Source organism: Ptychodera flava, chromosome 1, assembly GCF_041260155.1.
Source record: "Ptychodera flava strain L36383 chromosome 1, AS_Pfla_20210202, whole genome shotgun sequence".
Classification (NCBI taxonomy): domain Eukaryota; kingdom Metazoa; phylum Hemichordata; class Enteropneusta; family Ptychoderidae; genus Ptychodera; species Ptychodera flava.
This window is the reverse complement of record NC_091928.1, coordinates 37,655,087-37,680,794: the sequence shown is the minus strand read 5'-3', so window position 1 is coordinate 37,680,794 and position 25,708 is coordinate 37,655,087. Positions and strand designations below refer to the sequence as shown.

Genomic DNA, 25,708 nt, shown 5'->3' with positions numbered 1-25,708 from the left:
ACAAGCTTGACCTTCTTTGCCTAATAATGAAAAAGCAAATACAAATTTCAAGTTGATAACTTCAGTGACAACTGTAGATTGACTGCTGGGGACTGACTGTTAAGGATTGAAACTTTGAAGACCAAGAGCTGATATAAAATTTTTCTGTCCAGTTTATTTACAAACATTATCATTAAAAACATATAAGTACTGTTTGTAACAGTGAGGTGGTCTGAACTTCAGTGAACCGTGTTCAAATTTGATAAAATATAAATAGTGCAAAGTCAAATATAAAATGTACAACAAAACGTGAATAGGTGTTGTAATAATAACTTAAACACATGACTGAAAAATAGCTTGGCAACTGATTTTCTTTGATAAACCTCTCTCTTTCAGATGAAGGTAAGACAAAATTATTTACACTTACACATTCATTTACAACTGTAGCATCCTGGAACAAGGGAATTTAAAATCATCGCTTTATGGAACATGGGAATTCAAATTAATACTGAATCAAACAAATATTCCACCTGAGATTTAAACAATCTTTGAAAATTATAAAAAAATATTACATAATAAAATACTGAAACTTGCCGATGCATATTTTGCTCAGTCAGCAAGGAAAACTATGGTTAAAATATCTACTGTACATCATTTCAGATTTGAACAAGAACTGTTATAAATACCCTACACACTATTTTGGGTTTAACCCTTTGAGTGCCGTAATTTTTCCCACCAAAATTTTAGTGTGAACAATTTTCCAATTTTTGCTAATTTTTCTGTCATATTTTTGATAATTTTGAAACAAGTAGACATCACATTTCATTGGCTACAGTTTTTTATCAAAATTTTGACAAAAATCTGCAAAAACTGACCGTGGTATATTTTATAAAGGCAACAAAAATTGACTTTGGTGCTCAAAGGGTTAATCAAGACTTTCATACAACGGTACTCTGTGAGCAATCACAGAATCAGTAATTCTCAAAAAGAAAAAAAAATACCTGGAGTTTATGACTGTAATTTGGCAATTTGCTTTTCATATCAAATGTCATGTTGATAAAATGGCTAAGAATAGGACAAGTTGATGGTGAGAAATAACGTGCAGTAACAGTGCTTTGACGGAAATTTCCTAGGATAGGCAAGACGTCTTTTTGATTCATATCATTCTGGAAGGACTTTACCAGTGCAATTTTTACTTTTATTGCCTGATTTTAGTCTAATATATTGACATTCGACTGAAAAGTATGTATGGATTCCACTACTTTGAAATTTAATTGCTTGTTCAGATACTTTATAAAAAAATTTCTGAAAGGTAGTGTAACTTTGGATGGACGGAAAAATACAAACTTTGTTTGAAGTGTCACGCTGTGAATACAAACCAGGCAAAAAGGTGGACACAACACTATTTTATACAAAAGTGCCATACAAAATTCTACATCTTCATCAAACTAATACTCTGGAGCATGTACCTGGTAAACAGGGTATTATAAACACTGCCACCTAGTGGCAAGAATTTGAAAGACTGTACAACCACACAGGTACATGCATGTCTCACGTTAACATGGGAAAATATTTTAACCCCTTGACTATCACAGTGTACCAGTAGTAAACTTTTGTTACCAAACATACCGTACTGTGAATATTTTAATTAAGTCTCTGCAATTTTCCGGCTCTAAAGGTGTACAGTAATTCATTGAGGTGCCAGGAATTTCCAGCATTCAAGGTTGTCAAGGGGTTACTGTACTGGTAGTACATCATCAAATGTAAATATATAGTCTAAGTTTTATAGTAGCTGCCATCTCTGTCTATAGTGCTTTGTTTCCATGTCTGTTATTTCAGTGTTTTCATCTCTTTTTCTTTGCTTGGTGTCTTCTCCAAGCAGTCTGTATGACCTCGGCTGCCCTCATGGCTTTCCTTATCTTGGCCACTCTCTCCTTCTGTTGTCTGATGGCACTCACATACGACTCCTCTCTCTCTGACTCATCCATGGCTTTAATCTTTGGTTTATTCATTTTCTTGTTGCTGCCATCCCCGACGGAATCCTTGCTGACTTTTGAGCTGTCCTTGGCTTTCTCGTCTTTGCTTTTCACGCTTCCTTTGGTGTCAGTCCTTTGGGCCACATCGCCGTCTGCGGTAACTCTGCTATCCTCGGTTAAGAAACTGGAAGTCATGTACATTGACAGTGGGTCCGTGCCAAAGGACTCCATGGACGGACTGGTGAGTTTCAGAGACGATGACGCAAATGTGCTGATGTCATCACCAGCTCTGTAGTCTATATTTTGGGTACCTGTGTGTGAGAGATACAGTTACATGTCCAGTAAATTAACCAAAACCATTTAACTTTGAACCACTCTTTCAACAGTGGTGAATGAATGGACAACTAAACTTTGAAGTGCATGATATTTTGCAGTGCATATTTAGCGCTGTAGGTAGTTATAAGCCTCTCAACATGCTTCCGGGAGAATAACAAAACATGGTTAACATAAAAAACAAAACCAGTGAAAACATCATTGAAAGTTAGCATTACTGGCCTTTTCATGATTAAAAGATCAAATAGCTAATAGATCAAATATGTTATTTGACTGACATTTTCTGATACATCCTTGTTGACTGTGAAAGTTGCCCCAATCTTCATGTACATGCCGTACAACATTAACAACTATGCTGAGTAAACTCTGACATACATGTACATATAGAAAACTGGTGATGCCAGTTAGGTTCGACAGGCAGTGACACCAATCCAGTTGCTAAATTAGCCTGGTTTGGCCGGACCATTGAGGGCGCTTCATTATACCGCAGAGAATGCATATAAGATCTGTGCAGCAAAAACGGGGCTTATGGCAGAGTCCAACTTACGTCTCCTTGCCATTATTGGTTGTGTTCTCTTATTGGCTCCAGATGCAGCTGCCTTGTCTAAGTATCTTGCCAGTTTCTCTTTCACTGACACGGGATTTGAGTCAGGGCCCTGCAAATAATACAGATGTCATGTAACAGTGTAATAAGACTGTAATAATTGCAACCACCAAAGACTACAACCATAATGATGTGTATTCACAGATACATGTAGAGCATGCACACATGTAACAGGCAAGTATATCCAAAAAATACCGTCAAGGACAGTGTGCTCACATTCGGTTTGAATTGGTAAATTCAAGAAATATTTAAACCAAAAAAACAAGAATGACAAACACAAATAAGGTCTGCAACTTAGGTACTGGAGGTCATCTTTAGGAACATGCATATCAACTTCTATAGCAATGGGACAAGCAGATCCTACATACATAAGCAAATGTCAACAAAAAAAATAGCCAGCAAAGCTTGACAGAAAGAAAAGGTGGGAGGGTGGGGAAAATAAAGAGTGGGAAAAAATGTACAAGGGATCTGCTAAAAAGTAATGCTACCTCATCAATCTTCTATCCCCTACCCCCTCCTGAATATCAAATGTTCCACCCCTTGGTTGACCATGTTTACATAACACCAGCTGGCACCGAAATGTATTTACAACTTGGGATGTTTTAATTAACGCTATGAGTGCTATCATTTGAACATAAATAGCACTTAAATTAGTTACAGATGATGAAATGCCTTCCACTCTGGGGGGGATTACAACATCTGGAATTATCCTGGATCCAAATTTCTCATCAGTTCTTGTGTGTCTTACATGCAAAAGTTGCAAAAATTGGTTTGCAATGAAAAAATTTACCTCAGCTTTGTTTTCTGGATCAAATTTTACTTCAAATGATATTAAATATGACAAAATTATGTTCACAGCCTTCAAAACTCTCACAACATATCCTGGGTTGGTGTAGGTCATTTAAGGTCACAAAAGAAAATTACCTAAAATATAAAAATTTGGGGGTTTCCCAACACTTTGAGCTGAAAATTTATCTAATAACATCCCTCGGGACTTTTGTACCAAATTACAAAGCTATCAGACAAGTAATTTTGAGAATAAGTTTTCTTGACCAAAATGACAAAGTGTCTTAAAAATACAAATTTGTATATTTCAGGACAATTTCCACATATCCAACCATGCCATCTCTGGACATCTGTACACCAAATATAAAAGCTGTCTATCAAGGGGCTTTAAAAAGAATATATTTTTTAATATTTTTTGACCAAAATGACAAAAATTGCTCCAAAACAGTAATATTTCCAATTTTGTCGTAATTTCAAGAATTAGAAGGGTAACACCCTTGCAAACATCCAATCCAAAATGAGAGCAATTGGGCTAACGGTTTCAGAGAAGAAGAAATTTTATTTAAAATGAGAAAAATAACAAAAAATTCAGCAAAAATACAAAATTCAAGATATCTTTACAATATTCATTAAACTGATGTTGATCAACCTTAGAAGCCTGTATACCATATATCAAAGCTATCAGATTAGTAATTTTAGAATAAAAAAATTTTTGACCACAAATTTGGAAAAATAGCCCCAAAATTACAAATATGAAAATTTCAATTCAATTTTTATACACTTGACTAAGATCATCCTGAGGAACATGTATACCAACTTTCAAAGCAATCAGATAAGTGGTTTCAGAGAAAAACATTTTTTGACTAAAAACTAAACATGGGGCCCGGGGGCACCGATGTCCTTTGTACCTCCTTACTGTTTATTATTTGCCATAAATGTGAAATTTGGCAAAAAGTCAAATTGTTTGGACATAAATGAAAGTTATTTGAACTGGTTGGTTACTGCTCCAGCATAAGTTCAAGTGTGGATTCTAAGTATCAACAACCTTGATATGTGTGAAAGTGAATTAAGAATAAGAGATGGGACTACATAGGATCAACAATCTCTAAAACAGGAAACGGTGAACTTATATGATACAGAAGGGGAGAAAATTTAGCCACAAACTATTGTAATATAATGGACAATGGCTAATCTAAACCAAATTACTTAAACTGGATTGTTGGCATTGATTACACATGTATTTATTGTCCATCAAATAGGAAATAAATTTGGGCCATTGACTAAAAAACATTTGCTTGTTACACTCACCACACTTGTACTTAGTATTTGGAGTGTACACCTATCTACAATACAATGATAAAAAGTTTGGACTCTGTAGGTCAACAGTGCATCTTTAATGTATGAGACTAAATAAGCTTACCCCTCAAGTATGTATAGGCCAAAAACAATATTTAATTTTGAATTATGTGGTGCAGGGAAGGACATACAATATGGTGAAAAGCAAACTAAATATAAAAACTGAATATACAATTATATGGAAATGTTGTTCCACAGTCATGAGTATCTGGTGTGTGCCGAGAGACAAATGTTAAAATAGGACAGTATCATCCTGACCACAGTTTGTCTGACTGAATGTTTCCTCTGATTTTCTGACACGGTGATAGGTACAAAATATTATGTTATTCACGATAGTTATACAACATGGCTTGCATTTTGTTCATTAGAACTGAGTTTTACATGTAAGATAACTTTCTCATAAACTGTAAATTCTGGCTTCTGGCAGCTCAAACGTCGCAATACTACATTTTTTGATATGATATGGAGTGACTTGCACACATATGCAATATGCAGTGACAGTCGATATATTCATAGTGAGAGTCTACTACATTCAAGCATAGTGATGTTGACAACTACATGCATGCCAATGCACGATTTCAAAGTAGCCAGGAGGAAATTCTAATGGTCTTTTAGTGGAAATATAGGTATTAAACGACAGTGAAACAAACAACATTAGTTATCGTTACCTTGCTTAAGTGCAATCTCGGATCATGTATGATCTGATGATCATGCCAAATAACCGTGTCAGATTATGCCGTGATTCTGAAGTGCGCGTAAATCGGTCAACATAAGCACACACTGTCTTTAGCGATCGAATGATGTCAAAATCAATGCACAACTGTCGAAATTACCCAAAATAGGCAACAGAAAACTAAAAGTTATCGCTGTGTCGAAAGGACAGTACATCAACATAAAACGACGCTAGTTTGTTATGACATGGAGGTAGAAGGATAGAGCATTCCCTCGCTCTCACCTAGCCCTGCGTACGACGCTGTGTGTTCCGCTACAGCTAATCGCCCCGCTCACCACAGCCCTGCAAAGACCCGTACGTAGGGTCGCGGTCGGTCGGTGACTTCAAATCCATTTTGGGACTTGACGTAAAAAGCCAAATTACTGCCGAAATTCAGCGTTCTTGGGCCCAGGTCGTATCCCTGCCTACCTCAGCTACTCGATCGCTTCCAAAAATGCCAGTCTTTTATTCACTTCTCGTAAATAACCGTCGATCTCGGCAACTCTCTCGCTAGCCCTGCGTACGATGCTGTGTGTTGGCTGCCAACGCACAGCATCGTACGCAGGGCTAGCGAGAGAGTAATAATAAATAAACTCTAAAAACTTTAGAACGTCAAAATTCGCACAAGACCGAGGAACAAGATCGCGTCGTTTGATTTTTCAGTCTTGCAAAACAACGCTAACTTGTTATATGCGCATGCGCATATTAAGGGGAGACCCATTTGATTTTGGGGGGGTATGCAGGAAGTGCGTATGGGATTTTTTTTTTGGTCAGAGAGACAGCATTTTTTTATTTCATCTGTCAGACCTGCATCAATTTTTTTATCAAATGGAGTAGCAGTGCAATTTTTCAAATTTAAGCCAGTGTTTCACATATCACAGGATGGTTTCATATATTCATTTTACATTCCAACAAATGAAAACCATATGGAAAGTCTAGTATATATACAACTTTAAATTATAGAACACATTTTTGGCAAATCAACAATGATCAGTACTATACCTGCTTTTCTTTAAAACAGTCAATTCCTTTTAAGTTCTCAGGGGATATGTTATCTTTTGTGGTCAGAGAAACAAGGCTCACACATTGTATTTCATTATATTTGTTGTTCCTCAATTTTTCATTGTCAACTTGTAATCTTTCTAACATATTCATATTGAGAGAATAATGTATTGGTTTTAACACTAGTTTATTGACTCCTGTCTTGTGTTTTAAATTTTCACAATTTACAGAAGTCAAATAGTCCCATATAGATATTGCCTGTACCATTGAGATATTGCAACAGAAATCCTGAAATATGATTTCTTGGGTCAGAAAAGGGAAGGAAAACATATAGTGCACTGAGGTGTAAAGTAGTGAATGCTTATATCATAAGTGCTGGAACAAAAAAACACATAAGAATTGCTTGTGGTAAAAACATTTGCGCTGCCTGTGGCAGCATGCTAGCAAACAATACATGAGAATGAAGTTTCCAAAATTTTGTTCTTTTCAACTGCATTGTGACAGTTCCTTTTTTATTTCTGTCTGTTATGAGTATTTTTTTTTCAAGCCATTACAGGCTTAATTTTTTTCTTTTATTTCACCTGGTGACATTTTTTTTCTCAAAATCCTCCATACCTCCCCCCAGAAATCAAGTGGTTCTCCCCTAAGTGAGTCCCTGACCTGTACGGGCCAGTGGATTACTTCCTCAGTAGAACTGATATGCCTGCCGGTACCGGTGTTTATCGCCTACGGAGGCCATCATTCTTCAGTCGATAAAAGGCGCCTTTCGTACCAAAAAAATACACGGCAGCTGCAAAAGTGCATCACTGTCAACTTCATAACTTTAGAACACATTGAAATACACAGTGAAACGTTCAAAAACGTAAAAATGTGCCCATACCGAGAAACAAGATGGCGTCCGTTTCGATTCTTCAACTCAGATTTTGTCCTACAGTTGTGCGCATGCGCAGACGGTAGCTTTAGCGAAAGTGAGGCAAAATCAAGTAAATATAAAATAAAAATGGATAAAAATATTGTTTAAAAATAATGTAATGCATATATCACCAAATTTTGAACATTTCTGACGGTATTTCAACTATACGAACACCCATGCCAAACATCACAATAATCAAATCAGTGGTTTTGAGGAAAAATTGAAAATAGTGGTTTTCAGAAAAAAGCTAAAAAAGTGACTTTAAAATGATTCAATCAAAAAAAGAAAAAAAACCGTTTGAGATACATGCCCAAGTGACCACCAGACCAAATTTCAGAAAAAGTTACTGAAGCGTTTCTGAGATACCTGCGTCCACAGCTTACGGCCCACTATGTTGGCCATATTGGGCCGCGCCATCACATTAGTACCTTGTGCCCACAGGGCACAAAGTACTAAAAAATTGCCCTTAAAATAGAAACATGCGAAATGTCACCACATTTTCAAACACCTAACTAAAGTCACCTTCAAGAACCTGCACACCAAGTTTGAAACCAATCTGGCCTACGGTTTCAGAGTTTTAGCAATTTGCAGGGTTTTTCCTTTTTTCCCCTCATTTGCATATTTTTCACACTGGCAAGTTCATTTGAACAAATTCACATCTCCACCCCTAGGTGCATCTGTACACCAAATACTCAGACAGTAGGTGCTGTAGTTTAGCTGTTTTTGATGTGGACGGACATACATACATACGTACATACATACAGACATGCAAATGGCATGCAAATAAACTGATTCAGCTTATACGATTACCTCACATTGGTATACCAAATGTGAGCTAAAAAACAACTGAACCTTGCCATTAGTATGTTTTTTCTTAAAGCAGTATGGAGGTAAATTTTTACTGCTTTCTCCAGTAATGTTACCAGGGTTTGCCATATGTACAGCAATGATTCCAAATTGAAAATTCAATGGTAGCCAACTGTGTCTTACCTTATCACCTGGCCACATGTTCCTGCCATGCGACGATCTTCCTGCAGAGGCAGAGTAAGGCCCACTCTGACTGGCTGAATCACCGAAACCTGAACTGTAATTGGACCACTTAGAACTGCTGAACAAATCAGGGGGCTCCTTACTCTGAGTGGTGGCCTCAGAGGCCCTGTCGTCCAACATGGTGGACATTGCAGAATCAAACGTTTTTGACTGGAGTGAGAATTTTTTCGGGTCGAATGAATATCTGTTTTCATTCTGTGTGTACTCTGTTGGGCTGAAAGTCATTTCAGTTTGGTCGTCCACAATCTCTTCATTTTTGGAAGCCGGTGTATGTTCAGCGTTTTCTTTCTGTTTCCTTGACATTTTCATCATTGGGTTTCTTGCTGGCCTGTACAGAAAGCTATCATCAAAACCTGATTTCTTGACCTCGCCAGTGTCTTTAGAATCCTCTTGCCTGAAAAGACTCTTTTGAGCAGACTTTTTGGAAGGAAGACTGTTTTGTGTAACATCTCCTTCAATATCCTCAACAGTGAGGTTTTCACCATTTTGTCCCCGTCTTGAAACATTTGGCACAGAAGTCCCCGAATTTGACGACGTATTGTAACTGCCAGACCGATTTGGGGGACTGTTAGCGTGGTGTTGGTCAGCCCAGCTGTTCGCTAGCGTCCTTTTTACGGGATTACTACCATCAAGATTGGAATCGGAATCTTGTGCCAGACTGCTGTAAGCACTGTTTATATTACTTGACCCATTCATGAATGACTTGTCCCTGCTAGACACTCCGCTGTTGCTAGGCGTGTCTATGCTTGACGACAATCCTGACCAAGTCCGTTTCAACTCCCCGCTTGACTTTGGCGTAGAATTCGCCCAGCCGTTTGTTGCCGGGCTTCCAAAGTCGGCATTCTCTGAGTTCCCGCTCATATTGGAATTCTCCTTCCGAGAGGCGTACCACCAGGAAGAAGCAGGTGAACTGGACGGCCTGACTTTCTCATGTTTCTGTCTCTCTTCCTTGGCTTGTTTCAGTTTCTCCTGGAATTCAGCCAGTTTGCTCCTGGTCTGGGCTTCTTTGATGGTCATGTGATCACTCACAGCTTGTATTCTCTGCATCTCTATTCTGCTCTGCAACTGTAAAGTGAATGTACACACAACACTGTAGTGTGCATAAACTTACAATTTAGGCAAAATTTTGGTATATAGCACAGGGGGTAGCATAAATGTCCACCCCCAGGGGGTGGGGGCAGAGGTAGGGGTGTCAGCACAGATTTCTTGTTGCTATTGTTTACTTTATTTTCATACATTAGACTATGATATTACCAATAAAGATTTATGCTACCAACCTTGGTTGGGTGTTTTTGTTTTATTTTAGCACTGGTTTTTGTAACGATTTTTTTTCCTCCTTCACCGTGTCTTCTGTTATAACCTTGTAGTGCGGACACAGATACCCAAGACTGGAGACGTTGAAAGACGGCAGCAAGAAACCTGTGCTTAGACCAAGACACCTGTACTGGTACTCTCACCACACCCCTGGGGACAGACATTTACACTACCCGCTACGCATATAGTAATGCTTGGCACCTTCATGTTCAGGTGCTTGGACAATCAAGTACACTTAACCAGAATCTATCGCATTCAACATTTCAAAAACACAATTCATCTGTTGAATTTTACAACTTTTTGAAATGTATGAGGATCAACCTGATCACAGGAAATTATATTGATGTATTGTAATGAAATGTAAGAGAATCAAATCTACCTTTTCCTGCTTTCTTTCTTCCTTCTTCAACACTTCCAGGACTTTCCTGGAATCCATTCTCCCGTCTCTGAACTGGTATCTTTCAATCAGCTGTTCCTTGTAGCTGATGTTGTCCGCTCTTTCCGGATCATCCTCATTTTCCTTGTCCAGTCTGGCCTGTCCCTGACTCTTCATCATCATCTTCTGGTGATGTTGGAAAAGCATCAGTTGCTCTTTGACAAACTTCAGCCTTCTTTCATATTTACCCTGAGTGCATGAATAATCATGTCAGAAAGACACTTACACTGGCGGAACACTGGATAGTCTGATAGCAATCTGAATTTTTAGAGAAAAATTTCCTAGATATTTGGAGTAGAACAGTGTCCTTTAACTTCAAAGGCAATTTGGAATGATAATATGGCTTATTTAGGTGTGCTAAACAAACCAGTATTCATCACTCTATGGAGGTAACAAACAGTGTTCAGATAATGACTGCCTTTAAAGTGTATAACTATAAAGAAATTATCTGGCTGTGAAAGTGTTAAGACGTCAGCCTATGAACGTCAAGTTATACCCTTAAATTTCACCAAGCACAAAAATGTATAGTAGTACATATATTTTTCAAGCTTGAATAGCTTAACAACCAAGGATAGGAAATCCAAGAATCTCTGACACAAAGAATGATTGGATGGCTTATCTATCATTGTCTCATTGCATATACTTGGTATCTGTTATTTCATACAGTTTCATATCCCATACTTGTCACTGCATACCCCAAACCTGTCACGGAATACCACATCCCCTCATTGCATACCCAGTACCTGTCACTGCATACCCCATACCTGCCATAGCATACCCTACATCTGTCATTAGATACCCCATATCTGTCATTAGATACCCCCATGCCTGTCAATGAATACCCCAATACCTGTCATTACATACCCCATAACTGTCACTACATACCCTATAACTGTCACTGCATACCCCATACCTGTCAATGCATACCCCATAACTGTCATTGCATCCCCCATACCTGTCAATGCATACCCTATAACTGTCACTGCATACCCCATACCTGTCACTGCATACCCCATACCTGTCACCGCATACCCCATACCTGTCACCGCATACCCCATACCTGTCACTGCATACCCCATACCTGTCACTGCATATCCCATACCTTTCATAGCATACCCGATACCTATCATTGAAGACCCCATACCTGTCTGTTTCTGAGCTGGTTCAGCACTGTTTTCTCTCTGACAATGACTTCAGTGTCCTCTCTGTCTCGTTTTAGTTGTAAGATATACGCATGCTGCTGTGCTATGCTTTCAGTCAATGCATCCAATTTATTTCTGTAAAAAACAGAGACTGTACATAGCAGTATTGAAAAAAATATCTACGGTAAATAGTACCGATACAACTGAAAGATTCAGTAAAACATTGTTGTGCAAGAATGTTTACTCATACTGTGATTGGCTGATTTCAAGTATGATTTACATCTGGTGACCACTCTATGCAAATCAGCCTATATATTTAAATCCAGCTTACGTTATTTCCATTTCCATGTATTCCAGTTTTTGTTCCTTAACGCTGACTTGGAATTCCATGAGCTCTTTCTGATCATCTGCCTGGCTGTTCAGATACCTGTCAACTTTGGCTCCTATTCTTTCGATGTCCTTTTCCCGTTTTTCTTCGAATGGTGTCTTGTAATTATTCCTTGTCCTACTCTGTGCACTCCCTGCAGAAATGGTACATTTTCAATTTTATTTTTTGTTTCCTTAAAGAAAACTTAAATACTGGGACATTCTTTTCACTGGAATTTTCAAACAATTTTTGCCTCTACTTTGGATACTGTAGCTTTATTAAAAGTTGACAATTTGCACATCAGATGACTGCCTGGCAGCCATATTGGATCGTACTGCAAAACAAATCAATGTGAATATGTATGACACAAGGTTTTGTCTTGCAGCAAGTCACCTTGCTTCTATACAAACATTGATTTGCTTTGTAGAGTATCAAGAATATATCAAGAATTTGTCTTATAAAGTATAACTAAACAAGCTTATAAGATGCCTAAAAACTTGTGAATGAAAAGTCTTGTGTGCTGGTCCAGTTCAATTAAAACTTGTTGATAATATGACCAGGCAGTAAATTGTTGGTTGAATGACTCGGAAACGACCTGTATATTTTTATCTTTTCCTTCACATTTTGTTAATTAAACAATTTTTTCCGACTGATTATGTAGTGAGCTTACAGGTGGCTAAAACAGTGTACTGTATATTTCTATAATGCATTAACTTTTAAAGAATGTACTACAGATAAATACAGCAGAATTAATATGATGCCATCTGTTCCTCCGTATGTTTCAACAATGCACTGATGGTATCAATTTCAGTACCTGAATTTCTGGGACTCAGGACTTGGTGAGCTTCTTCGATTCTTCTTCTGTGATCTCTTTCTCTGTCTTTTTGTGTTCGTCTGCCGTGTGACACTGGGGCACTCTGAATCCTGTTGATTGAAGTGCAATTACAGATGAGAATTGTTCACATTGTTGTCACCTGGTTTAATCTGTTATCATCAAAGGGCCAGTAACTCTCTTGGCTTTTGTTGATTTGTTCATATTTTTATTTTAATTTTTCATGTCAATTGCAAGTTCTTGTTCTTTTCCCAAAAGCAGGTTGAAACATCCACTGATGTTGGTAGATATTGTGTAATTCGTTTCTCTAGTCCAAAGTGATACATAGTGACCCCCTCATGCTTATTCTTGACTTCAAGAGGGAATATTTTAAAAGTTCCTTATGTTATACCGGTATGATGAGGTGCATCTGGATATCATGCACAAAATACATTGTTTGTAAACAAGAAACTCGCACAGACGCAGTTCCGACGACCATTTCCCTCTACGAATTAAATCACTGCACTGTACCACAGTACATATACCTTTCAGGCATGTCTAGTTTCTCATCTGTCATTGGTTTCTGTGTCTCATTGGCAATGACGTCATCTTCATGACTGCTGGTCCGTGACCTGCGCTCTCTACGTCTTTCGTGTCTCGCTGGTGGCGCACTTTCAACACGCTGTTGTTGGCTTTCTTCCAAGGCGTACGACCTCATCAGCATCTCTCTCAGTATCTGCATGCATTCTCTGAATTTGTATGGATCAGATATGCCTAGAAGCAAGTGGAAATAATAAAGTCAACTGTTTAGTCTTCATATAATAAGTACTTTTTGAAAATTCACAAGAGTATGGTATTGTCAAGTGTATGGGGTTAATCATTACCACAAACATCAGTCAAATTTAAAAAAAAATTTGAGGGATTTTCTGATTTCTCTTACAAATGGTTCTTCTCTGGAGTAAAAAGAATGCGCTTTGTTCCACAGACCCAGTACTGGTATGCCCAAGAGATCACATGATGGCAGTACAAACAAACCAATGACAATCACAAGAGTGACTTGAGCATTTTTCAAACGTTTTCTATGTAAAAGATTGACTTTGCCAGACGAAATGACAGGAGCATACAAAATTCGGTCATGACAGTTTTATGTTTTCAGCTATGCGTATGGTATGCTTGGATTGGTACATGTATAAAATTTTAAATTGATCTGTGAAATTTTCATTTCCAGGTGAAATGTACGGCTATACAACATAACTTGTTGTGATTTCTTGTACATAAATGCCAACTACAATACAGTATTTTCTCTCTCTGAACATTTCTAGCTGGCAGTATCTAAACACCATACGGCTACCTTGAAGACATTGTGATTACAAGATTGTTGCTTACATACCATTAGATACAGGATCTCTGATTCTTCCTCCGATGAAACCATGCATGACCTTGACACAGAGCTTCTTGTCATCGTCTGACAAGCTGACTGACCTTGGAACCTTGAAGGAATCTCCATCATTTTCAAGTTTGGCATCCAATGCAGTCTGATTAGAACAAAAATTATTCATGAATTATTCATTATCAGTAAATGTGAACACATCAAACTGAGTTAGAGCCTGAAGGCAGAAAACAAAGACATGAATAGTGTACAGGTAACTTTTTTGTGATAAAATTCCTCAATTGTGAGAGCTGGACTGTCTGCACATTTTCATCAAATTCATCAAATGTAAACACGAAAAACTCAATTTTGTTGAGGTCAAACCTACCACCACACTAACTCTGACTAGAAATTTGACTTGATGCTGTATCTTGCTGAATCCAGCTTTAGTAAAGATAACTACTGTATGGCATTCACCCCTTTTAATACAGTAGTTAAGTCCCAACTAACTGTTCACAATGGTGGTTGTGTGTGGTCCTGTGTGTTACACGATGGGGTGAACAAGTTAAATGTTTAATTTTTTTTTATTGAGAATCTCCATTTTTTCAGAGGAGGGCTATGGTGTACCGGTAGAGGGATACAAGCCCTACTTATGGCATATAAGAGCCTAAGTATCAAGAGCATTTACCTGTAATGCAGCCGGAGAGCTAGTACTGGTGTTAGCAGTGGCACCCTCTGAGTTCACTGATTTCAGACAAGCTATCTCTGCCTCCAGTTCAGCTATTCTTCTTCTAAGTCTCTTGATTACCATTTTGTCGTCAAGTTCTTCATTCCGACTGAAAACAAAACCACATTGATTACCTCACTGTACATGCAGTTCAAAACTCGTACATCTACATGTACCTACACTCTCTTACCCATGCACCAATCAGGGTTTTAGTTAAGGCTGTTAACCAGGTATACCATATTTTATTAGGGGTCCCCAGTCATGTTACTGGGTTCCCTTCATAAATATCAATACAGTTATATGAGAGGACAATATAAATTTCAATGGAGTTCCAACAGCATTATACCCATTTTCCAAAACCTTAGTAAAAGCACTGTCGATGCATTCAACATGGGCATGTTACGGTACAGAAACAAACAGAAATTTATTTGAGCAATAAACCACACCCAGCGATGGTATACCACGAGATTTTGACCACTTAATGACATACTAGTTAGTATATGCACAAGTGACAGCGAATTCATATACATAGTGAGCTGGTCAAAATCCAGTGGTATACCCATTGCTGAGGGGGTTTATTGCTAGTGTATCATAATATGGTGTGAAATGTCAAAAACAGAATTTTTCTCTAGCTGAGAGCTTGTACCCGTTCAAACCCAGCACAGTTATTTTTACATCTCAACCAATCAGATCTCAGTATTTGCGCCATCAATATCGATGTACTGGTATGATATAATACATGATGGCTTCATTGGCATGGCATAACTAATATGTATGCCTATACAAAACAGAAGGTGAGTTGGAGTGAGGAAGCTTGCTTATTCTATTACCTTGCATGATTCTTTATACAAGCCACTCTCTGAGCAAATCTACAAGTTGATATGGACTCCCCTAGATTGGATTCCTCTATGGATATGGTGGCTATCATAGCTGTGAGGCAGTTACCGCCCAGACTGTCTCTCAGCACCATGGTCAGCAGGGAGTTCCTGTACGGAATGTGCCGGGATGTGCTTCCGTGGAAACTGCTGGAGCGAGATCTGTTGGAACGGGTGCTGGAAGCACTGCCAATGCGACTACAATGAAGAAAATAGCAAAACTATCAATACAAATACGGTACATGTAAACGACACAATAAACAAATAATACACCCACTACAAGAAATTAAAATACTGCCAAAGTTACCAGTAGTGTCTGTTGAGAAGGCAAGGAACGTTTTTTTAATATTTCATAACATAACATTACTCTTGTATACTGTACTATGCAGGGCTTTTGATCTTACAGGTTTAGGGTAACTGTGGCGGATATACCGGTAGAACAGGGTACTGAATCACAGAACATCATTTTTCATCAGTGATATCAAACAAATCTAAAATTTGATCACAATGCTTATAAAACTAAAGAAAGTCAACTTACACATTTCTAGAAGACCCAAAGCTGTTACTTCTGAATCTTGACTCAGTGATCTTCACACTGTCTTGCAAGGCAACGATGACCCTCTCCAAGTAATGCAGCGATAGATTGATAAATTTGGCTTCACCAAGCTGTTCACCTGAAATACCTGTCTTGGATGCTCTTTCCGATCCGGCTAAATCCACCAGGTGAAGCTTAGATCTGAAAATAAATAAATGTGATTATTTGCATCAGCATATCATTATTGGAATATGTAACCATAACCTATTCATCCCAATTCTCAGTGGACAGGTCCACACACACCAGAGACGACAATGTGGGTTTGGGTCAAACCATGGCAGTGAAAGGGTGCATCAGAGAATTGCTCTTTTGAATTTCTGCTTATGATTTTGCCTAAATTATAGTTTTTGAAATGCACAGAAAATTGTCCTGATACTTGAGCATTAAAGTTTCCCTTGGAGCTTAATTGATCTTTGTTTTCTTGTTTTTTCATTCAAATATGATACATTGACTTGGAACTGGTGAGAAACGGTCAATATCAAGAAAAGTTGAGTTATCTATTTACGGTATATCTGTCTATCTGTCTAACTTTACATACCTGGGTAATACATTAACTTGGTAAATGGTATGAAACGGTCCATATTGAGAAAAGTTTCATCTAACTCTATTTACCTATGTCAATCTATCTAACTTTATATATATATATATATATAATATATATATTATGTATATATATGTATATATATATATATATATATATATATATATATATATATATATATATATATATATATATATATATATATATATATATATATATATTATATATATATATATCGGTATACCAGGTACAAACATGTATACTATGGGTATGTCCTGGTACCTCATATGTATATACTGGGCATATACCCGCAACTTGAGATGTTTGTCTATAGGACGTAAATGCAGTTTTTGCTATTACTTTGAACCTTTGCATCAAAGAAATTCCTTCTCTAAGAAAGTTCCTGCGGCAAGATGCATCTGATGTAACAATAAATGAATAAAATACCGGTACACTGATACTATTGGAAGTCTATCACAGCATTAATGTCCCATACCTAGTGATGATCTCTGACCCCGGTGACCTTGCCGTCAAATGAACTGTAAATACTGCATGTGACCTGGAAGACCGTTGATTCATGGGAGTTTCGGCAACTTTGCGATTGGCCTGGCCCTGTAACAGCAACGACTGTGCAACGTGCTCATCTGCTGCCAAGTGCTGCGACAGATTACGAACTACACAGGTGTTATTTGGACCTTCAACAACATGCACCTGGTAGGAAGCAAAAATGAATACAGAAATGAATAAGAAATGTTTACTGGTACACTATCAACAGTAATTGAAGTTTCTCATCAATAAATGTGAAAGTGACTGCTCTATCAAACAACCTGCTTTTAAAAATATGGTCTATAGTCGAACAGACAAATGAGATTTGTTCATTTTTATCAATCAACACTTACAAATGTTCAATTTAACAATTTCACTCCATTTGCCTACAGGTACCAGTGAATACCGTAGTTGGTCCAATTTTACCACACAAAATACCCGGTAATATGATTGGGTCAAACCAACCGTGGGGAGAGGGATTTACAATCAGTTGAAATGTCGTGTGGTTGAACTTCCGTACAGAGACAGTGGATTGGAAGGTTTAATAATGTTTACTGTGTATGGTTCACTAAGCTGGTTTGTGAAGAAAGCATAATAATGGGAAAACAATTCAACAAGCACACTGGTACTTTGTAGAGGTGGAAAAAAATTCACCATACATCACACTCCAAGTGAGAGTGTCACTCTAGTCTGAGAAAGGCTTACACCACTCAAACAACATGCCAGAATGTGCTGATTTACAATTGATCCTGATAAGATTAATAGAGTATGACGCTTGAAATGTCGTGTGGTTGAACTTCCGTACAGAGACAGTGGATTGGAAGGTTTAGTAATGTTTACTGTGTATGTTTTACTGGGCTGGTTTATGAAGAAAGCATACTGGTAAACTGTAGAGGTGGAAAAAAATTCACCATACATCACACTCCAAGTGAGAGTGTCACTCTAGTCTGAGAAAGGCTTACACCACTCAAACAACATGCCAGAATGTGCTGATTTACAATTGATCCTGATAAGATTAATAGGGTATGACGCTTGAATGTTTATTTTAACTACCGGTATGGTACTTAAAATCAAAGTAACTGAATGTAAGAACTCAGACACTTTAATACTTGAAATGTTTTCTCTTACAATGAAAGTATCTTAATGTAACTGGAGCTGGGTATGGGTATGGTGGTTATGCAAATCTTAACATGTAAACAACAACATTTTCTCACAGGTACATATTGCCACTATCACCACCGACCCACCTTTGGTAAATGAGTGACAACATTGCCAGGTCTGGTGCTTGGATTCAGCAAATCGTAGCCAACTTCCTGGTAGATTTCTAAGTACGATACGTGTACGCTGATGTCTTCGTCCTGTCTGGATTCCAGGGATTTATAGATCAAGGATACTGCTCTACAAGGACCAAGGAAGATGGAAAGATGTGGATAGGTGAAACTGGACAGGTGAAAATTAACAGTTAAAAATGGATTGATGAAAATGAGTTAAGGACTACTAAATACCAGGACCTTGCAAACGTATTACTGGTGTGACGCAAAACTTATAAAGTGTAATGGGAACAAAATACTTATAAGAGTCTCATTGACCGACTTGGGCTGTTTTCATGATGATGTACTGTACTTACCTTGGAGCTAAACCTCTGTCAGAATACTTCCTAGCACCTCCTTCTACAGTGAAAGTTTTGCCAGAGCCAGTCTGACCATAGGCAAAGATTGTACCATTGTATCCGGATAAAAATCCTGTAACAGAGAACAAAAAAATAAACTTATTTATTGATGAGTGGCTGGTTTGTCATGTCTATGGCTGATTTATAGTTTAAATCATGGGATTTCTAACAGAATAATGAGACTTGTAACTGATGGCAAAGTTTCATAGTTTTCAAATTCTGCAATCACTTTATTTCTTATGTATCACTTCCACATCCGCATAGTCGTCTCACGGCACTCACTTAGCTTTGGCTGTTAAGGTAGAACTCGCCTCTGGGACAGATATTCCGACTCTCAAACTTTTACAATTCTTTTCTGATCTACCACTTGTAGGGGTTCATTTTAAAGTTCTGGGTGTAAGAAAAGTTTCCACAGTCTTAGCTTTTGAAAATCGACTATTTTACTTTTCCCATAGAGTTAACACAGGGATGGCGGCCATTTTGAATTTCAAATATCAGTAAGTCTTGGGTAATTTGTTTCTCTATTACCAAAATTTGCACAGTTACCCCCGATTTTTATTCTTGATTCTGAAAGTGAACGGTTGACATATTCCTTAAGGAAAGTTTCAGCAAATGTTTAAGTCTTTTCCCTTTCAAGACGCATACTACCTTAAAGTAGCTTTAGTCTTTAAACATAATCTTTACAGTATCTACGTTCAGGGGCCTTCAAATGTTCAATTTTGTTAAAATGCGCCACATGGGACTTGTTCTGCTTCACTAGTTTTGACCAAGTTGACCTGATAGTGACATATGAACTTGGCAGGAACAAGAAACAAGCATCTCTGGAAAAATACCGGTAGTTATAGAAACTAAATGCACCAAATAAGTGGAATTATCTACCCTAGTTCATTTCACTGCCACAAACAGACTGACACTACATTTTAGAGCCCATGTTGAATTCCTATACACTTGTTGAACAGATAATATCGGATGCTCCCACAAGAAAACAAAAAAACAATAAAAATGTGCACAAGAAATAAAATACAGTCTGTCCTAAAAGTAAAATTTTGCAATAGACTGTATACCCAATTTTCCAAATTCACAATAACACAATAACAACGCAGACTGTTTTGGTACAATAAAGGGTACCAGTATTGCAGTACAACAGTGTTCTGCCGAGGCCGCGGCCTTGCGCCATTGCCGCAAAAATAAAATTGAAGACCCCAAAAAAATCAATCATCGGGTCCGCAAGGCGCAGCGCGCCATCAGTCCCACTAAACTTTCGGTAAAAAAATACACTTATTTACGTACTATACGCGAAAGGCCAAACGCGGAAGTATACATTCCACGCTGCTCATGCGTGCATGCTGCTCGTGAGAACATGAGACGTGTTGCTTCCATAGCAACCTTCAGTGATTTTTTATTTGCATAATCGCGAACTAGGTTGGCTAGATTCAAGTCAGCCAGTCAGCGTCTCTGTTAAATTCAATGCCTCACAGTACTCTCTGGAAAGGAAAATTGCTTCCGTGAATAAATCAAAACACCGAGGCAGAACAATTCTTAGTTTCTTTGGACCAATTCCGCCCTAAAAAGGCAAATCCAAGAACCGGGCGAGTGAAGACAATACGATCGAACATGACATCGTGTCTCAGCTGTTTACATCCTCGGAAACTGAAAACCAATGCACGCCGCTGCCATCCACATCGGAAACACGGAAACGCATCAGTCAGAAACAGAGCAGTCTCAAAACATTGAGCAGCCATGCATCGGAAACTCAGCCTTCATTGAGGCAGGCCAGTGTTTCCGTTAACGCAAAATCCTGCGCATTTTACGCAAAATTGTTCTGAAATACGCAAAAAAAATCATGACTGTGTAAACTAATACGCATTGAGAAATGCTGCCCCATGACACGACGTACTTGCCGCACTGCATGTATTGCATTGTATTGCCTGAATGTGGTTCAATGCAGGACAAAATTAGAACATATGCACCTGCTTGCAAGTGACATTTATCATGATATTGCAACATTTTAGATTTTAGCAGACCGCAGCACTTTATGCAACATTGTATTTCATCATCACAAAACGTCACGTCAATCAGTTCTGTACAGACAATGGCACTACAGTGCAAAAAATTCGAGAATCGATCGAGTCTACGTTGAACTTGTTGGTAACACAATACAGTTGGTCATTACGTCGCATGTTATTGGAAAGTGTTTACGGATGACCATTTAGAATCTGTCGGGTTGCATTCTTGAGAGGTCCCGCTGGACTTTGAACAGTATCTGCTTTTTGTTGGCCTTTTGAAACACTAATTTCACAGTCAGAAGGTCTTTTCTTTGAACATGAACTCATTGGGCTGCTCAACGATCATATATGGGACTTGCATCACGGCATGGCAAGCGTTCAGCTACACCTTGAAGCTCCCCAGGTTGTTGTTTTTTATTAATAGAGCATGCGCATTACAGGAAACCCTCCAAGTTCTACAGAAAAGACTGCCCAACTCACTTCAGATACTGATTCCTTAGCCGTACGCATTTTGAATACATTTTACGCAAATAAAACTCAGTTGCGTAAAATCATACGCAAGTTTTAAAATTGTCACACAGGCATGTTCGACGTCTTCATGAAAAATGGTTACGTGATTTCAGCTGGCTCCACAACGATGCCAAAAACAACCAAATGACTTGCAAAGTATGCATAAAGCATAATAATAAACGAAATACGATGACCTGAGACAACATAAATTTCCGAACGAGTACTCTTACTCGCCTTGTAGACTGCAGAACCATAAAATCGCAGCACTCATGGAATCTGCGAGTTCGAACTTCGAAACAACAACACGGTATGGCACGTAATAAAGTGTATAACTGTCTTGAGAATGACCCCCTTTTTTCAACAGCGACCCACTTTTTGAGCTTCCATGGCCCTCAGACCCCACTGATGCAAAAGCTTGGCAGAACACTGACCAAGAATCTGACCTTTAAACTTGTCAACATACATTGACCATTGATAATACGCAGCTTCATATGTCATCCTGAGTTGCCTATTTCCCTTTCATAACTGCTTCACACTTCGCTACAGACACACAATAGCAACACAGATACATTTAATCTGACACAAAAGTGTCTCCTTCAAACCATACAGTTACCAGGATGACAGATGCAAATTGCAAATTGCATCCTGGAAAAGGTTGGACAGAACTTACAAAAAAAGTTTGATAAATAACTTCTTGTTTTGTTGTTCAAAATCTGACTTGGATTAAAAAGTCGTTTTATGCTACAGTAGTTGAGCGTCTAGATGTTTGTAAAAAGTGATCTAGCTATACCTGTACACTGCTATGTAATTTTTTTTTGTATTTCTCAGGATAATTCTCTTCGGTACACAATATCGGTGATTCATAAATCACTTTTTAGAGTGGACAAAAGACACTGAGCGCTTCAAGTAGGAGAGGGCTAACTTCTTTTGAAGACAAGACAAGGTACCCAGTGCAGATTCAAAGCCTTATAGAAACACAGACTGAAAGGACAGCTGGCCACGCTCCAAAAAGTACAGGGAGGAAGGACGGTATTTCAAAGTACAAAGAAATCAACAACTGCAATTCTACCAATTGGATATCTTACCCTGTGTAATGTTTGTACTATCATTCCAGCATAAAACTTTGGTCTGCAATTTTGTGCTCAGTGTTGTTTCATTTGACTAACTGGAGTGAAAATCAATACTTTTCCACATTCTCATGAAATATTCATATATGCTAATTAGGTGAACCAAACAATCATGAAATCAAGTGCCACCATACAAAGTTTGCCATTGGAGGAACATCAGAAATCACTGATATCTTACCTTGAAAATGGCATCTTATGAATTTCCATACTTTGGAACACTAGATTTTCTAAATTTTTGTTAAAACTAGACTCTTAATATTAAGAAAAACATGACAGAGAGAAACCTTGAATTTATTTCACAAGCATGGAAGTTGGATATGTGTCCACATAAAGGAGAAAGTCAGTACAGTATTTAAAATTTAACCCTTTTTATTACAATGGTTTGGCCCAAACCTATTGTTATCAATGGTGAGTGCGTACCTATTTACAGAGAACTTGGGGTGAACATGTTATGAGTCTGGCTGTCACCGAGGCGTAGTCTACCTGGTATTCCACCATCTCAGCACGCTTGCGTATTGTATTATCACATTTATTGTAGTATGCGCCTCGAAAATGAAAGACTGAAACTTTTGCTCAAACTTTCCTAAACAAAACTTTCGACCATTCTCTTACCAAATCAACAATTAAATCAGGGGTCACTGTGCAAATTTTTGAACTAGTGAGAAAAATTACCCAACATTTTTGCAATTTTTGAAATTCAAAATGGCCGCCATCCCTGAGTTAACTCTATGGGGGAAAATTAAATTTTGGATTTTTGAAAAAACTAAGATGCTGAAAAGTTTTCTTTCTCCAAGAGCTTTAGAATGAACCCCGACAAGGGGTAGATTAGAAAAGAATTATAAAAGTTTGAGAGTCGGAATACCGTATCTGTCTCCTAGGTGTGATCTACCTAATGCTGAAATTGGCCGTGAATAAACACCTTTAATACTAGCAGTGGTAACTGGTCAACTGGACCCCACGTCAACTGGACCCCTTACCCAAGTCAACTGGACCCTGCACCCAGTCACCGACCCTAAATGTTTTGTCTTGTTTTTGCCAAGCACCTTATAGCCCTAATCAATTTCACTCTAAAGTTGCATTTTTGAGGTTATGATCCACTAGCAGTTCTTCTGGCATGTGATGAACGCAAATCAAAACCAACCCATAACTAAACTCCTGATTTCATTGCACAAGCGAACAGGCTTAATACATGTAAACATGAAAATTTGGTGAAAGTTGTGTAAGGGAATCTTAAAATAAGGATAGATTGCACTTGTGTACCTGAACTAGCGTGATAGTATATACATGTATAGGTTCCGATTCAGCAAGCTAGCACCGCAGTTAGGCTGATACGGGGGTTGATTAAGTACGAATGTGGGTCCATACACAAATTATAAGAAGAAACGGAATAACTCTCAACACAAGTGGGTATTAATCACAAATGATTTGAACAGATATAATGTTTAGAAGGTAAAGTTGTTCGGGTTGCTGTTTGGGTAGATCGAGTAACCGTGTTCAGGGTGTAGGGTCAAGTTGACTTAGGGTCGAGTTGACTTGGAGTCGAGTTGACTGGGGTCCAGTCGATTTGGGGTCCAGTTGTCCAGAAACCCTAGCAGTTACCTACCATTGACTATACTTTTTGCGACTGAATCAAACACTTCATCCTGTGATGTGTGAGGTCCAAATAACGATCCAAAGCCAAACTCATGATCGACGGTCTTCTTTTTGTCAACACTGGTTCTTCCACTGGGAGTGACCTCCGGAATCCTGATGTACACTTTACTGGCGTCCCAGTCGAAACACTGGGAGAAGGTGGTTGTTGGACGGATTCGGCAGTAAGTCAGAATGTGGGCCATGGCTTGGGTCTTTGGTTATCTGAATCCCAATCTGATGCAGAGCACAATCCTTGAAAATGTCTCAATTTCTCCAGTGCAAATCATCTTAGACCTGGAAATAAAAACAGTACATGCAAAATCTATCATGTATAAGGTAGACTATATCAGAGGCAATATTGTGATAACAATTGTAGACTGTGCCAGTAGATACATAATGAACATAACTGAGGTTATGCAGTATTTACAGGGGTTTAACAACGCATGTTTTAACTGACCCTGATGGGATCACAAATTTGTATTACTATTTTTTTCAGTAATGTAATCTTCACATTTTTAAGCAACCATTTTTGTTACATAGCTTAGTTAATGGGAACTTTACCACTTTATACATATCCTTTTATCTGAATCCCAATCTGATGCTTAAATTTGAGCTTGAAAGATACTGGTATACACTGAACCCTGGAATGTATAGATATATCAGTAAATAAAGATGTAATAGATAGGTGGATATTAATATAAAGGAATAACGTCTACACAACAGAGTCCACTGTACTGCGTAGATTGACTAGTTTTAAGGGACACTTCATCGATTTTAAATGACAAATATTAGATTAAATTGAAATCAGTTTCAAAAATCTACAAAATAACTCTGATAATGTTGATACATGGTCGGACACGTATGGAGATTAGCTTTCGAAATCAAGTTGTATGTATAGAGCAACAAGCCACTACGTAAGTTCTCCAAGAAAATCTTCAGGTGTTCCTCCAAAGAGGCGGGTATAGTATAGAAATAATTTGCCTCAATCGATATTTGAAACGGTTTCATAGAATTTCAATTCAAACAACGGTCACCTGGGCCCGTGCCGTGATGTGACGGTTTACTTCAAACTTTGTGAAAGTTTTCTTACTTCAAAAGACGACAACGGCGCTATAGGTTCCTCCGAACTTACAAATGGCCACAGATAATTCATTGTGCAATACATAACCTTACACATTCATTGTGAACAGCAGTGACCTCAAGGATGTGTTAATGTTATCAGTTGTTGGTTAACATGTCACTTCACGACGGCTGCCATTTTGGAAAATAACTATTGACAAAGTAGTGCGCCCTCTACGTGGTTAATTTACTCTGCTGTCGTTCGTTCGCC

The 25,708-nt window shown here is 38.2% G+C and overlaps 1 protein-coding gene across 1 annotated transcript; it reads right to left on the bottom strand.

The window, feature by feature from the left end:
- Nucleotides 1–129: 129 nt before the first annotated feature.
- LOC139136554 (uncharacterized) lies at nucleotides 130–25,655 on the bottom strand. The gene is made up of 17 exons (XM_070704291.1): nucleotides 25,469–25,655; nucleotides 24,350–24,672; nucleotides 19,062–19,176; nucleotides 18,682–18,832; nucleotides 17,385–17,599; nucleotides 16,291–16,488; nucleotides 15,708–15,950; nucleotides 14,839–14,986; nucleotides 14,172–14,316; nucleotides 13,327–13,555; nucleotides 12,785–12,894; nucleotides 11,935–12,124; nucleotides 11,606–11,738; nucleotides 10,405–10,650; nucleotides 8,652–9,776; nucleotides 2,836–2,944; nucleotides 130–2,266 (listed from the first exon to the last, which is right to left on the bottom strand). The coding sequence occupies exons 2-17, from the start codon at nucleotides 24,579–24,581 to the stop codon at nucleotides 1,824–1,826; spliced, it is 4,032 nt and encodes a 1,343-aa protein (XP_070560392.1). The 5' UTR covers nucleotides 24,582–24,672; nucleotides 25,469–25,655; the 3' UTR covers nucleotides 130–1,823.
- Nucleotides 25,656–25,708: the final 53 nt, after the last annotated feature.

Excerpts from the sequence above, each read along its gene's own strand:
- LOC139136554 (XM_070704291.1), bottom strand. The coding sequence starts at position 24,581 with ATGGCCCACATTCTGACTTACTGCCGAATCCGTCCAACAACCACCTTC. Across the intron at positions 12,895-13,326 it reads AAACTAGACATGCCTGAAAG|GATTCAGAGTGCCCCAGTGT; the intron begins GTATATGTACTG and ends TTCAATCAACAG. Across the intron at positions 9,777-10,404 it reads AAGAAAGAAAGCAGGAAAAG|TTGCAGAGCAGAATAGAGAT; the intron begins GTAGATTTGATT and ends TTCACTTTACAG.